Raw genomic sequence first — 16,379 nt, 5'->3', positions numbered from 1 at the left:
TATTTGTTTTGTTTTGTTTCTACTTACAACAAAAAACTTTTTTATTTTATTTCTAATTACTTATGTATTTTACTTTAATTATTTTATTTTTATTTACTTTACTGCTGCTATTTTTATTTATTTTACTGCTGCTATTTTTACTTAATTTATTAAGGTTTATTTATTTTAGTTACTATAGTTTATTTTATTTTATTTTATTAAGGTTTATTTATTTTTATTTATTTTATCAAGGTTTATTTATTTTATAAATATAAAAAATGAACATAGATGCGCTTATAGAGGAAATTCAGCCTAAATTCATAATAAATTTCTATGAAATTTACTGTGAATTTAGGTCAAATTCCCTGTATAAGGGCATCTATTTTCACTTTAAGAGGAGCTCAACAAGGCAGAGAGGGACGGGCTTATAAACTGGTGTGAGCGCCCTTCGGTTGGCGATGTGGGACTAAACACTGGCCGCAACTAGGACCAGCCCTTTAGTCCTGGTTTGTGGTAGGAACCGGGACTAAAGGGTGGTGGGCCAGGAGCGTGGCCCATTGGTCCCGGTTTGTCCCACCAACCGGGACCAAAGGGTCCGGACGAACCGGGACCAATGCCCCCACGAGGCCCGGCAGGCCCTTGGCCGCACGAACCGGGACCAATGCTCACATTAGTCCCGGTTCGTGACTGAACCGGGACTAATGTGAATATTGCCCTGTGACCAAAGCCCAGTTTTCTACTAGTCCACCGGTTTATAAGCCCGTCCCTCTCTGCCTTGTTGAGCTCCTCTCAAAATGAAAATAGATGCCCTTATACAGGGAATTTGACCTATCAGAGTGAATTTCTCTGAAATTCATAGAAATTTATTATGAATTTAGGTTGAATTCTCTCTATAGGCGCATCTATGCTCATTTTTTTATGTTGGGGTTGGCGATCTTTACAGACTTTTTGTGTGTTGAATATGCACCATTCAAAATCAGTCTGTGCTTTGAATGGTTCATTTTGAACACACAAAAAGTCTGGAGTTCAAATAAGTTCAAGAAAATGAAATCCCTTTGTAACAGATGAGTTTTCGTCCGAAACCCTGATACTTCGAAAGAGATTGTCCATTTTGTTCACGAAGTGCATCCACCTTTTGACGGGACCCTCTCAACTTTTTAGCACATGCTATGTGGGTGAAATGATGATACCATGCCAACTTTCAACCTTTTCAGAGTTCATTGGAAATGCTTTTCAATTTTAGGGTCTTATAGCTCAAAATAATTAGTAAATGCATGAAAAATAACAAATGAAGTCAGAAAGGATTGAAAAATGATGATGTGGCTTTGAATGGTGCATTTTGAACACACAAAAAGTCAGGAGTTCACATAAGTTTAAAAAAATGAAATCCCTTTGTAACAGACGAGTTTCCGTATGAAACCCTGATACTTCGAAAGAGATTGTCCGTTTTGTTCACGAAGTGCATCCAGTTTTTGGCGTAACCCTCTCTACTTTCTTGCACATGCTATGTGGATGAAATGATGATACCATGCCAACTTTCAACCTTTTCAGAGTTCATTTGAAATGCTTTCCAATTTTAGGGTCTTATAGCTCAAAACAATTAGTAAATGCATGAAAAATAACAAATTAAGTCAGAAAGGATTGAAAAATGATGATGTGGCTTTGAATGGTGCATTTTGAACACACAAAAAGTCAGGAGTTCAAATAAGTTTAAAAAAATGAAATCCCTTTGTAACAGACGAGTTTCCGTATGAAATCCTGATACTTTGAAAGAGATTGTCCGTCTTGTACACGAAGTGCATCCACCTTTTGCCGGGACCCTCTCAACTTTCTTGCACATGCTATGTGGATGAAATGATGATACCATGCCAACTTTCAACCTTTTCAGAGTTCATTTGAAATGCTTTTCAATTTTAGGGTCTTATAGCTCAAAATAATTAGTAAATGCATGAAAATTAACAAATGAAGTCAGAAAGGATTGAAAATTGATGATGTGGCTTTGAATGGTGCATTTTGAACACACAAAAAGTCAGGAGTTCAAATAAGTTTTAAAAAATGAAATCCCTTTGTAACAGACGAGTTTCCGTATGAAATCCTGATACTTTGAAACAGATTGTCCGTTTTGTACACGAACGCATCCAGTTTTTGCTGTAACCCTCTCTACTTTCTTGCACATGCTATGTGGGTGAAATGATGATACCATGCCAACTTTCAACCTTTTCAGAGTTCATTTGAAATGCTTTTCAATTTTAGGGTCTTATAGCTCAAAATAATTAGTAAATGCATGAAAAATAACAAATGAAGTCAGAAAGGATTGAAAATTGATGATGTGGCTTTGAATGGTGCATTTTGAACACATAAAAAGTCAGGAGTTCAAATAAGTTTTAAAAAATGAAATCCCTTTGTAACAGACGAGTTTCCGTATGAAACCTGATACTTTGAAAGAAATTGCCCGTTTTGTACACGAAGTGCATCCACCTTTTGCCGGGACCCTCTCAACTTTCTTGCACATGCTATGTGGATGAAATGATGATACCATGCCAACTTTCAACCTTTTCAGAGTTCATTTGAAATGCTTTTCAATTTTAGGGTCTTATAGCTCAAAATAATTAGTAAATGCATGAAAAATAACAAATGAAGTCAGAAAGGATTGAAAAATGATGATGTGGCTTTGAATGGTGCATTTTGAACACACAAAAAGTCAGGAGTTCAAATAGTTTTAAAAAATGAAATCCCTTTGTAACAGACGAGTTTCCGTATGAAATCCTGATACTTTGAAAGAGATTGTCCGTTTTGTACACGAAGTGCATCCACCTTTTGCCGGGACCCTCTCAACTTTCTTGCACATGCTATGTGGATGAAATGATGATACCATGCCAACTTTCAACCTTTTCAGAGTTCATTTGAAATGCTTTTCAATTTTAGGGTCTTATAGCTCAAAATAATTAGTAAATGCATGAAAAATAACAAATGAAGTCAGAAAGGATTGAAAAATGATGATGTGGCTTTGAATGGTGCATTTTGAACACACAAAAAGTCAGGAGTTCAAATAAGTTTAAAAAAATGAAATCCCTTTGTAACAGACGAGTTTCCGTATGAAATCCTGATACTTCGAAAGAGATTGTCCGTTTTGTACACGAAGTGCATCCAGTTTTTGCCGGTACCCTCTCTACTTTCTTGCACATGCTATGTGGATGAAATGATGATACCATGCCAACTTTCAACCTTTTCAGAGTTCATTTGAAATGCTTTTCAATTTTAGGGTCTTATAGCTCAAAATAATTAGTAAATGCATGAAAAATAACAAATGAAGTCAGAAAGGATTGAAAATTGATGATGTGGCTTTGAATGGTGCATTTTGAACACACAAAAAGTCAGGAGTTCAAATAAGTTTAAAAAATGAAATCCCTTTGTAACAGACGAGTTTCCGTATGAAATCCTGATACTTCGAAAGAGATTGTCCGTTTTGTACACGAAGTGCATCCAGTTTTTGCCGTAACCCTCTCTACTTTCTTGCACATGCTATGTGGATGAAATGATGATACCATGCCAACTTTCAACCTTTTCAGAGTTCATTTGAAATGCTTTTCCAATTTTAGGGTCTTATAGCTCAAAACAATTAGTAAATGCATGAAAAATAACAAATGAAGTCAGAAAGGATTGAAAAATGATGATGTGGCTTTGAATGGTGCATTTTGAACACACAAAAAGTCAGGAGTTCAAATAAGTTTAAAAAATGAAATCCCTTTGTAACAGACGAGTTTCCGTATGAAATCCTGATACTTTGAAAGAGATTGTCCGTTTTGTACACGAAGTGCATCCACCTTTTGCCGGGACCCTCTCAACTTTCTTGCACATGCTATGTGGATGAAATGATGATACCATGCCAACTTTCAACCTTTTCAGAGTTCATTTGAAATGCTTTTCAATTTTAGGGTCTTATAGCTCAAAATAATTAGTAAATGCATGAAAATTAACAAATGAAGTCAGAAAGGATTGAAAATTGATGATGTGGGCTTTCAATGGTGCATTTTGAACACACAAAAAGTCAGGAGTTCAAATAAGTTTTAAAAAATAAAGTCCCTTTGTAACAGACGAGTTTCCGTATGAAATCCTGATACTTCGAAACAGATTGTCCGTTTTGTACACGAAGTGCATCCAGTTTTTGCCGTAACCCTCTCTACTTTCTTGCACATGCTATGTGGATGAAATGATGATACCATGCCAATTTTCAACCTTTTCGGAGTTCATTTGAAATGCTTTTCAATTTCCGGGTCTTATAGCTCAAAAAAGCAGTAAATGCATGAAAAATAATAAAATGCATAAAACTATAATATTTGTTATGATCAACTAAAAAACTAAAATCAATTGAAATATTCTGTTATGATGAACTAAAATAAAACTATAATATTATTCAATAGCAAAAAGAATCAACTAAAAAGCTTTTATAAAACTATAATAGCAAAAGGAATCAACTAAAAAGCTTATATAAACCTCTAGTATTTTTGAAACTAAAATTATATAAATTTTATGCACCTTATATTAACAAAGTATTTTTTGTTCAAAACATTAATAGCAAAAAGAATTTAATAGCAAAAAAATTAACATAATCTGGTTTTGATTAAAATAGATATTTAAAATAACCTAAAATTACCAAATTGAGTATAATTATAAAACATATTAATATTAAATAGCAGGAAATGAATCACTCAAAAATCTATTTTTATAGTAAATTTATTCATAAAACTAGTGATTCACATACATTTAAAAAAAATTAAAACTAATGGCAGTAACAGAAAGTTTATAATTTTTGTGACCGAAAAGCGAAAAAGAAATCACTAAAAAAGTATAAGTATTCAGTTTTAAGTAGAAATAAAAAGGAAAAAAAATGCCACCTACTGGACCTCCACGGCCTGAATACGACTAGAAACCCTACAATGGGCCAGGATTCAGGCCCGCAGAAGGCCCAATAGGCCCAACAGACATGGCAAAGTACAGATTAGGCCCGTAAGCCTGCAATAGAGAGGAGCTCGAGAGGGTGGCGGCAGCAAAGCTTATAAACCACTCCGAGCCCATCTCAACTAGCGAGGTGGGACTAAACGTCCCACCGCACCGTGCCAGCACAAGGCCTATGGTCCCGGTTCATGCCACCAACCGGGACCATAGGTGGGCATTCGTACCGGTTCGTGGCACCAACCGGTACCAATGCCCACCTATGGTCCCGGTTCGTGCCACCAACCGGGACCATAGGCCTCAGTTTCCCGCCCATTGGGCTGCCGAAAAGAGACCTTTGGTCCCGGTTCGTGGCACTAACCGGGACCATAGGCGGGCATTGGTACCGGTTGGTGCCACGGACCGGTACCATTGGTTTTGCTATATAAGGTAGCACTTGTGAAAATTTCGCCAACTGCTCCCATTCCCCCCGACGCCGCCGGGCCGTTCCTCGTCATCGTCGTCGTCGCCGCCCCGAGCCCCTGCCCCGACGCCGTCGCCCCGCCCCTGACCCGCCGTCGACGTCGTCCTCGCCGTCGCTATCGTCGCCCCCGAGCCGCTCCTCCCCGAGCCCTCGCCGCGCACGTAACCCCTCCCCCACGAGTCCGCCGTCCTCGTCGCCGGCCTCGTCGTCGTCCTCGTCACCGGCCTCGTCGCCGTCCTGCCTCGAGCCCCTAGTGAGCCCCTTCCCATCCCGATCCGTGCGCTGCCGCGGCTGCCGCCGCCCCCCTGCGCCATGCCGCCGCCCCTGTTTTTGTATGTATGTATGTATGTATATGGATGTATGTATGTATGGATGGATGGATATGCATGTATATGGATGGATGTATGTGTATGTGTTCATAGTTTTTTTTGTTCATAGTTTTTTGTTCATAGCATTTTTAGGCTGTATAGTTTTATTTTTGTTCAATGTTTATGGTTAGAAGAGGAGAGGAAAAAATTGTGTTGCAAAAGTTACATTTAAGGTTAGTTGATTTAGTGAATTTTAGGTTATTAGTTCTACTGTTAGTGCATTTAAAGTTAGTTTATTTTTAGTTGAACTAGTTGATTAATTAATAAAACTACTTTATTTTACTATATATAGAAGTAGTTTATTTTTAGTAAGTACTACTTTATCTTATTTATAGTAAGTGCTTAATTAGTAGTTGAACTAGTTGATTTAACAAAACTAGTTTATTTTACTATAGAAGTAGTTTATTTTTAGCAAGGAAATTAATAGAGCTAGTTTGTTTTTTTAGTTAAAGCAATTATTCCCGCATCGACGTCGACGATGCCTATCCCGCATCCTCGTCGTCGACTCGGCGGAGGAGGCCGGCTTGATCAGAGGGGCCATGTCGGGGACTGGGCTCCGCCGGGCTGGTTTTGGGAGGTGCTACCTTTCGGTGGGCGTAGGTTGGTGAGGAGCCAGCCCGTCGTTCACCCGATCCTTGTTTGGTGGCGGTCGCGTGGGCCAGTGACGGTGCCGAGGCTTTCGGACACCGCGGAGGTGGTACGTCACCATGTCAACGAGGAGGACCAGCACGTCCGTCGCTACATGGTTGCGTTGGAGCTATGATCCTGTGATGGTTCCGTCCCTTTGGGTGTCCACCGCCCGCGCCGATACCCGTGAGACGCTACGGTTCTAGCTGTACTAGCGATGCTATATGTATGATAATATTCGAGGTGTATTAGTAATAATATTTGACGATGTACGGACGCATGGAGATGATGTAGTTTTGCTTATAATTGAATGCATCCTAATCTGAATACTACTTTATTTTGTGATTTGATTTTGCTTATTGAATGCTCAAAGTGGAAAACTACTCCTACTTTGAATGCTAAAATTGGAGAGCACTATGCAAGGCGTATGCATATGATTAGTTGATAGCTTATAGGGTTTTTGTTTTCGCAGAAATCTAGGAGCCCCCGGCCCCTCCATCATCCCCGCCGTCGTCCCCGTCACCGCCCCCTCCGACATCGAGGTGAGACCAGCCAAATCCTCTTTTAGAAAGATAATTAAACGATATTTCGGGTTGACTTTTAGTCTGTCGAGTCTCCACCATATATGAGAGGACGAAGAATCCCGACTGTTGTCGTGGGCGTAGCTTCTCCTTCTTTCCCGTGTGCTAGACAATTTGGTGTAATGCACTCGAGAACGAAAGGAGGAGCTACCATCACCGACGGTCGCAAATGTCAGAGAGGAATCAGTGAGGGAGAGTTCCACCATATATATATGAGAGGACAAAGAATCCCGACTGTGGTCATGGGGGTCGCTTCTCCTTTGTTCCCGTGTGCTAGACATTTTGGTGTAATGCACTCGGGGACAAATGGAGGAGCGACCATCACCAACGGTCGAATGTATACACCACGTGAGCTGAGAGTTTTCAAGAAAAGACTCGACAAACCGATAGTCAACCCGTGATGAATAATAATGATCTAACTTAGGTTTTTTAGTATATATATTTAATTGTAGACGTTTAATATTTGAATTATGAACATAAGAAATGTCGTACTCGGACGATGAAAGTCTCCCGGGGGAGTGCGACTGGTGCCACGACGACCGAGGTCAGTGCGACAGGCCTCACCCGGACGAAGATCGGCGCTTCAGTATTAAGCTGGAGGAGACCTTCGATGTTGAAACGGTACGCAACGACGACAAGTGTTATTTTTCATAATTAAGCACGACTTCAACTATTTCAACGTGTATTTCTCATCTTTTACAATTCGACTAGCTTATCCCATGCCATGCAAGACGGCTACGTCTTGGAGAGGATGGGTTTTGAAGACCATGAAAGTATGGAAACAAAGAAAATTCACCTAAGGACCCATTATGATGTAGATTTTGAAGTAAATATGTATAATTCTTAGAGCGTAACCCATTTTGGTTGCAAAAATTGGGAAGCATTTTGCAAGATGTATGGTTTTGATGAGGGTATGCTTGTCACCATGGATCTTGGTGATCCTGACATCGAGCAAGACAATATGGACATTTGGGTCCTTGTTGATACGCCTCCAATTCTACCGCTATGTGAGTTTCTCAAACATAGTTATTAGCTAATTTATATTGTTCATTTCAAAATAGTTGACAGCTTATTTTCATTGACAGCTTATTTTGATTGTTCAAACAATGTGCGGAACATGGTAGACAGAACCTACTACACCGATGGCTCTGAGTTAACTTATAAGGAGAAAACTCATCTGGTCGGATTTTGTACTGATCTTGAGAATTACAATATCTATTGTAAAACTCCTCCACATTATGGTCAATACGTGCCACTAGTGCACGTGTTGAACTACGGTAACTACTATGGAGATACCCTGGTAAGATTTCTTACTATTACGATATCCGTGCATCTTTTGCATACTTCTAAAACTAGTACATCATTGCTAACTATGAAGTTATTACTATGTTTTTCAACAGATAATCCCAGAGGATTGTGTGCCTCATTTGATGTATCAGAATGGTAGGCTTGATGTTTTGAACATACAACCAGGTCATCCTACGAATCCCAACTGTCCATACCGGATTTCTAAAAGAAGTGGAGACATGCAAATCAAGGAATGGAAAAAATGTATGGACAGTCGTAAGGAGGTTCTTGGAAGCAAAAGGAAGCGAAGCGCAAGAATTGGAGACAGGATGATCTCCATTCTCCATAATGGAGAGTCAGGGTCTATATTGTTTTATGCTATTTTACCTTAAAGAGGGTATTTCGGTCCTACCTAATACTGATGATCATGTGCTAAGAACAATTAAGTAGGGTTGGTTCGATGACTATGAGGATGATGATCGTATGACTTGTTATTAATAACGAGTAGAAGTTGTATGATGATGATTAGTAGGACTTGTTATTATATATGATGATGCATGATGCGCGCATGAAGAGTTATTATATATCAGCGGGTGAAATGAACATGGATTGGATTGAAGTGAAGGCAACATGCATGTGGTGCATGTCGAAAGTAGTACAATCCAAACTTGATCAAGTTAGGATTAGTATTACTTTTGACATGCACCACATGTTGCCTTCACTTCAATCTAAGCCATGTTTAGGCATAGCAGTACGTAGCGTTGGTAAACCAAGCACGGAGATATAAGGAGGACACTTCTCTCTAATAGCTACCTAATAACAACCTAAATTAACCCCCAAAACCCCTAAATCAGCCCCTTTAAAAAAACCCTCAGCTCCAGCCAGATGCTGACGCGTGGATGCCTATTGGTCCCGGTTGGTGTCACCAACCGGGACCAAAGGCCCCCCCTGCCTGGGCTGGCCGCAGCGGTCACGTGGAGGACCTTCTGTCTCGGTTCTGTAAGAACCGGAACTAAAGGGCAAGGGCATTAGTAACGACCTTTTAGTCCCGGTTCACAAACCGGGACAGAAGGCCCTCACAAACCGGGACAATAGGCCCTTTTTCTACTAGTGCACACGTTCCTTCATAGAGAAAAAAAAAAACATGAGACAGACATAACTCTGATCCTACGGTCCGGTTCAAAAAAGACATCCAGCCACTCCTTCCTTTTGAAATAAAAAAAGAGATAGACTCCGTCTGAAAAAAACATGGCTTACTACCTTTACAACACTTCCTATAAAAAGGAAATGGATGGGATACGTGAAACTCTTATGCCAATTTAAAAAGGCCATGCATGACACGACTACCTCTATGCATAATTTGTTAAAAGAACGTGTACGTACAGTACTTAAGTCTGGTGTGTGTACATCTGGGTACATGGAATAATTTTTCCCGGTAGAATTAAGTGAATTAAATATCTCATACAAAAACCACCACACACACACAATCACAAATATGTGTGTATATATCAATGTCGGCCATAAATTACACATACATATATAATCCAAAATTGTGTGATGGTGGTTTCTTCAAATGTTTTAAAAAATATTAATTAATAAATTACAATTATTTAACAGTAGGAATGTGCTCACGTCTGCAACTTATATTGTAAAAATATATTGGAATCTTCCTTTTGCACTAAAAGCTTAAGCAAGTGGCAATGGTATTTCATGGCTGCATATCTCCCTAAATAGATTGACAAAACTAAATGTATACTTCTATGATAGTATTAAAACATACAAAGTTTGTGTTGGTCAACCATTACTATAATATAACATAATTGATTTAGAATCACTAGCCCGTGCAGTAGCACGGGTTGATGACTAGTGTTACTCTAACCAAAATGGCAATACCGAAGATGAGTAGGCTTTGAAATGTTGAAATAACTTGGATTTTTTCACCCACAGGGGAAGGCCATACTGAACTTGGATGTCTCATTCTAGGACATCTGCATAGAGTTAAATTGGGATTTTCAGTTTTCACCCAGAAGGGAAGAACCATTCTGAACCTGCATTTCTCCTTCTACGTAACGAAACAAGGCTAAGCATTCCACTCGTCATGTCATACGCGCAATAGCTTGGAACACCATTGACGAGCTTGTCGCAATCATGTCACATGCATGGAACCAACCGCCTCCGTATACATGCCCAGTCAGTGCCCAGGATAAACACACGGTTTCCCCGTAATGTCTGTCCGTAGTGTTCTGTCGACGAGCCCGCGAGTGCCCTTGAGCAAGTCCTGCTCAGGAAGAGGAGCTGGCCATCCAAGTCATTCACCTCCAACCACCGTCTGTTCTTCAAATCTGCCACAAACACCTGCAGATTCATCTTTGAATAATGAACGTAGGCCCCGTGAGGGATGTTCCACCGCACCATTAGTAGCTTTCCACGACCAGGTAGTACTTCACAAGAAACGACGGCGACAATGGGCCGATCCCGGGCGGCAGCGGTGTGCGTTCCTTAATGACATGCTCGACGCGACATGGCTGTTCAATCTCATGAGCGCGAAGATTTTTCCACCGTACAAGGCAATGTCCCTGTACTTGTACCCATGCTTGTACCCATACATATTGGTGGAAAGCAGAAGCACCCATGAGAGCTGACCGGTGCCCGGCCGGAAAAACACCAAGTTATAAGCGGAACCTGGCCTTCCGGCGTCACGGCTAAGGATCGCAACGAGGAGACTGGACGAGCACACGAGGACCTTACGCATGGTGAAGGCGAGGCCCTCTGCGGGAATCAGTGGCCATGTTCTCTTGGAGCCACATGGCTCATGGGCACCCCTATCGCTGCACTAGTCGGCACACTCATGGTGGTCCCTCGGGATCTCCATCGTGGACGAAGAGTCACGAAGGAAGAGTCGGCGGCGGTGCTTGTAGAGGAGGTAGCTGCCGAAGGAGGTGACATCGGCGCCATGGCTCGAGCGAAGCACCTTGCCATCGGCGATCACTAGTAGAAAAAGGGCCTAATGTGAAACTCATTAGTCCCGATTTATAATTGAACCGGCACTAATGTAACCATTAGTGCCGGTTCCAACGGCTAGGCGGGCGGCGCTCATTAGTACTGGTTCGTGGCGAATCTTTAGTACCGGTTCGTGCCACAAACCGGTACTAAAGAGGTGGTGGCCTTTAGTACGGGTTGGTGGCTCCAACCGGTTCTAAAGAAACCCCCCCCCCCTTTAGTACGGGTTCGTGGCACCAACCGGTACTAAAGGGGTGCGCTGCCACCCGCAGTGCACAATGTTTAGTCCCACCTTGCTAGTTGAGAGAAGCTCGCACCGGTTTATAAGCCCCGCCGCAGCTACCATGTCGAGCTCCTCTCTAAGCAGGCCTTTGTGGGCCTATTGTAAGTCTTCTTCCCTGTGGGGCCTACTGGACTGTACGGGCCTACTTCCTGGCCCAACTAGAGGTTGGGTTTCTAGTCGTATGCAGGCCATGCCGGCCCAGTAGGCGCGCCTCGTGGCACGTGGTGGCCATTTAGTGACGGTTCGTGTTGAACCGGTACTAAAGGCCTTACGAACCGGTGCTAAAACCCAGTTCTGCACTAGTGGATGCTCTGGTAGGCGCCGCCGCCAAGGCTGATGCACGGTATGGCCGGCGGCAGCCGCTGCGCGCAGCGAGGCACCAGTCACTGCAGACGGCGCCCATTGATCAACAGGACGATTTGGCAGACATATAAGTACGATAAGAACTAGGCTAGGCGGAGCTCCCCTTCCGCCCCCCGCTCCCCTTCCGCCTAGGGTTTCCGCGCCGTCGGCGGCGGCTCCACCGCGCGGAACCGCCGCTGCGGCCGGAGCCCGCCGTCGCCGCTCCCTTCCCCCGCTCCTCCCTCCACCTCCTCCCGTCATGTACCCCCCGCGTCGCTCCCCGGGCGGCCCTGGCGCCGGTCCCCTCCCGCGCGCCCCCAAGCTCCTCTCTCCTCCCGCCGCCACCAGCGCGCGCCGCCGGGCCTTGCCCGCGTGGTGCCGGCGGCGGCGGGCCTGCCTGTCCCCGCGTGCGGCCTCCTCTGCTCGGGCGATGATGGCTGGCGCCGGTGTTCTTCGGCTGGCGATGGTGCGTCCTGGCGGCGGGGTCCGCGGGGCGCGGGCGTGTCTGATGCGGTGGCGCGGCCGTTTGGCCGCGGGGCGCGCGGTGGTGCGGCTAGCCGCCGGCCTCCGCTCCGCCCAGATCTGGGCTCTTCTGGGCCCCAGCTGGGTTGGGGCGGGCCGGCGTTCCGGCGTGCGGCGGCGTGGCTCCCTGGTGGTGGTGGCGTGGCGTCGAGGGATGCGGGTGGTGGCGGCTTCGTCGGCCGATGTGCTGCAGCGTGGCGACAGGGGTTGTCCGGATCTTTGGGGTCCGGCCGGGCCTGTGCGGGCCTGGTAAGCTCCTTTGTCACGTCCGGTCGGCTCCGCGTCGGCGGTGGTGGTAGTCCCCTCCCATCGGCTGAGTTGTGGCTGCCCCCGAGCCCGTTTTCCCCTCATCCCTCCTCCAGGTCTCGTGTCGGCGTTGATGGTTCAGTTACTGTGGTGGCACATGTTGGTGGGCGGCAGTTCTGGTGGAGCACTTCCGATCGTCCGGGGTGTTGGTGGTTGTTTGGGTTGGGATAAATCCCTGGTGGCTCGTCCATCACCGACGCGGTGACGCCTGCGGGCGCCGCCGGACCTTCCTGAAGGGCGTCGGATCTGCCCCTTCCCCACTGCCCTCTACGTATCGGGGGAAACCCTTGGACTTGTCCGGGCAGCAGCGGCGTCGTCGTCGCATTCCTTCCTGAAGGTGCTGCTCGGTACGCGACGCCTCGGAGTGCTTGAAGCACGGTGGTACTTCTCCGGTGGGTGCAGCGGTCACTGGTCATCTTTGTTTCGTCGACCTGCCGTTGTCGGCATTTGTTTCTTTTTCTTTTTTTTTCTTTTTTTTGGGCCTGCTTGTGCTGCTTCCGCCCCAACACCTATAGTTGGTTGTATCGGATGGTTGCTTTGTAATACAAAGCGGGGAGAAACCCTTTTTCTCAACTAGGCTAGGTTTCCGTTGATACCTTTTCAACCAAGGTTGCCGTCCATTGTTTATTAATCGATCGAGCTGTGCTGCGATGGAATACCGTGTCCGCATGACTTGATCATGGCAGTCCGAAGCACGTACGGAAACAAACCAAAATAAACTGAATTCATTATCATAAGCACATGTAAAAATATCTGTCTAGGGCACATCCAGATATGCCCTATTTATTGCATATCTAAATGACTCAATCAGCCTCAAAAAAGAAAAAGAATACCTGCACAAATCTTCGGGTAAAATCAATTACATAGGAATTAAATATGCAATACTTATGACCATCTAGATGTACTTTAACAAAACTAAAACATAGTTTTCATTAAAATTTCAATAGACCGTAATCATGTGAGAGCCAATGGGCGATAAATGGATTTGCCAATTTGCATCAATAAGAATTAGTTATGTCACATCTAAGTCTTCCACCGTCTGATTTTATTTGTCGGTAACATTCGTGCATTCGTGATCTCGGCTGTGTTGCGCTCGGCCGCGTTCTGTTTACGCGCTCGTCAGGCCGGCTGTTTTCGTTTTGCTTTTTCTAGGACCGCGTCTCGTGCGCTTATATCGGGCCGTTGTTATTGTGGGCACTGTACATCTATGGGACCAAATCTTTATAAGCAGGGAGCAACTAATAAGCTAGTACTCCTTCAGGAGCCCGGCAAGGGTCACTCTCGGTGGGTTGGGAGCGTGCAACTTCGCACGCTCTTAGCCGCCGCCACGTGGCGCACTTTGCACGCTTCCTTCAAATTTTATTTTTTTCTGTACGTGTTTTTGACGTTTAGGTGATTTTTTTGGTTTTTTTGGTTTTCCAGTTTTCACCCGGTTTTTTTAGGTACTGAAAAAAAACATTGGAAAAAAATTTGCGTAAAACAGCGTTTTTTTTCTTTCGCGAGAGGCATGGATTTACTTCTCTTAGAGGTACGGAATGCTTCCGTGAGAGACACAGTCGTGCCTTTCGAAAAAGGAAAAAATGTGTGTTTTTTTCTTCCGCAAGAGGCACTGATTTACTTCTTGTGGAGGTACGAATATGCTTCCGCGAGGCACAGTCGTTTTTTTCCCTCCTGATTTTTCTTATAGACAATGGTTCAAAGAAGATTTCCGTCATCTTAGGCCATCGTATATATATAGAGAGAGAAAGATCGGGATAACATATATTTTATTGGTCCGGGCATACTTATTGCAGACTCCCGTTGCTCCAATAGCCCAATTGGTTGTGTAAGAAAACATACATAGTAATATTTAAATATCAGGAGGTAATATTATTTTTTCTCCAGCAGTGCCTTAAAGGTAATTGGTTCGGTATAGTAGGATGGACCATAGTAAAACGCAGCGGCTGTCAGCTTGGCAGCGTGTTCTGTAATGAACTCCGTGTCCCAAAACCAGTAATCGTCGGTCATGTAGCACGTAGGGCCTGGCATGCCCCAACCCTTGCACGATTCCTGGGTATTCTTAAGCCTTGCACTCATAGAAGACAACAATGAAACAAACCACCATAAAATAAACATTACACAAAGTTCCTTTGTCTAAACATTAGACACACATAAGCTGTATTATGGGAAAGAAGTATTGGTCGGTTTGTTTACTATGTATACGTACCAAAAGCTGTCGGATCGGCGAAGATGTCGGTTTCGAATCCATAAAAGTCACCGATGGAGTAGGAAAACCCAGCCTTCTCGGATGAGACGCTCGGAATGAAGCTCGGGAGGGCTTGGCTGAACTCGGCGGTAATTTCGTTCAGGCTCTGGTCGCAGACGTAGTTGCGGCGCTTGGGCATGCAACCGATGTGGCCAGTGTTTACAATGGCCAGCTTCCTAGCACCCATGTCATAGAGGGATCTCACAGCGTCCACATATAACTCGGCGAGCTCCCGGATCACGGATCCCTGTGGCTGATCATCAGGTTGCGGGTTCCATCTTGGATTGAGGTCCTGGCTGCCGATGCTAATGAGGAAGACGGACTTGGACAGGAGCTCTTGCAGCTTGGCGTCGCCACCCAGCTTGGCCCCCATCTGGGCCCTCGTCGCATTGAACTGCTCCAGCTGCTTTGGCAATGAGATAGATCGCTCTCCGTTCTGCATACATCTCTCATTTACTCCTATCTTAGTATTGCAGCTTGGCGATACGAGTCCGGGGAGCTTGGGGACGACGGGTATTGCGCCGACACCGATATTGCCAGCAGGCAGAGGAGGCCTACAACAAGCACATTAACACATGCCGCCATTGCTGCTGCAAACTGGATCAATCAGGTAAGCTATATGTTGCTCGCTGCACATCAAGGGTCTTATATATAGCTACTAGTTAGCAAGCTGCGTTAATGGCCATCGCTGACCCAGACTGCCCATCCAGCAATCTATGGTGTTGACTTGTCTTGTGAACGACGAAAAGTATCAATCAAGATATAATCAGATATAATAGAACTAAAGACCTGTTGGCGCCGCCTCGCGCGACGCTGCTCTTCTTCTACCTCTTGCCTCACACAAGAAGAAACTCCACACACACCCACGCACACATGCACCAAGGAAGAACACGCAAGCTTTGCCAAGAGGCTCCCTTGATGATCACACCGTGGCTACATTGTTTCTCCAGCCCTCACGACCAGATGACTAACACGCCGACTAACTCACCCATGCATGACCCAGCCGCTGCTCTCGGCCACACGCTGCTGTTTGGCTCCGGCTGTACGCACGCAGGGCTCATTCACCATAGGCACGGTGCGGCACCAGCGTCCGGACTCGACCAACACGTGCACACCTAACGTGGTTTACTCTAACAAGACCCAGTCAAAAAAGGAACAAAACTAAGGATTGCTTGAACGTGTGTTTCCAGTCCTACTCATAAATAATTGAAGTCGGCAACTGCAGCTGGAAAGGTGTACTATGCTCAAAGCTGCCCAGGTCGAATCTCAATGTACATGAAGTTGCTGTTTAAGCCACTGGCGTCGACAATGCTCGAAGACCGAAATGAGATGCTTCCTCACGTGCTCATGCTCTAAATCTGAAGTCTTCAAAACTAAGTCGGCCGGCTCAAAAGTCAAACTTCATTGTGGCTTACCTTAGTAT

At 44.6% G+C, this 16,379-nt stretch overlaps 1 protein-coding gene across 1 annotated transcript; it reads right to left on the bottom strand.

The window, feature by feature from the left end:
- Window positions 1-14,580: 14,580 nt before the first annotated feature.
- LOC123170074 (GDSL esterase/lipase At4g18970-like) lies at window positions 14,581-15,329 on the bottom strand. The gene is made up of 2 exons (XM_044587917.1): window positions 14,918-15,329; window positions 14,581-14,732 (listed from the first exon to the last, which is right to left on the bottom strand). The coding sequence occupies exons 1-2, from the start codon at window positions 15,327-15,329 to the stop codon at window positions 14,581-14,583; spliced, it is 564 nt and encodes a 187-aa protein (XP_044443852.1).
- Window positions 15,330-16,379: the final 1,050 nt, after the last annotated feature.

Source organism: Triticum aestivum, chromosome 7D (assembly GCF_018294505.1).
Source record: "Triticum aestivum cultivar Chinese Spring chromosome 7D, IWGSC CS RefSeq v2.1, whole genome shotgun sequence".
In the NCBI taxonomy this organism is placed as follows: Eukaryota; Viridiplantae; Streptophyta; class Magnoliopsida; order Poales; family Poaceae; genus Triticum; species Triticum aestivum.
The sequence above is the reverse complement of the archived record's forward strand: the minus strand, read 5'-3'. Positions and strand labels throughout refer to the sequence as shown.

Coding starts and splice junctions, on each gene's coding strand:
- LOC123170074 (XM_044587917.1), bottom strand. CDS start 15,329: ATGGGGGCCAAGCTGGGTGGCGACGCCAAGCTGCAAGAGCTCCTGTCC. Junction 14,733..14,917: donor CGCCGATCCGACAGCTTTTG/GTACGTATACAT, acceptor GGGGCATGCCAG/GCCCTACGTGCTACATGACC.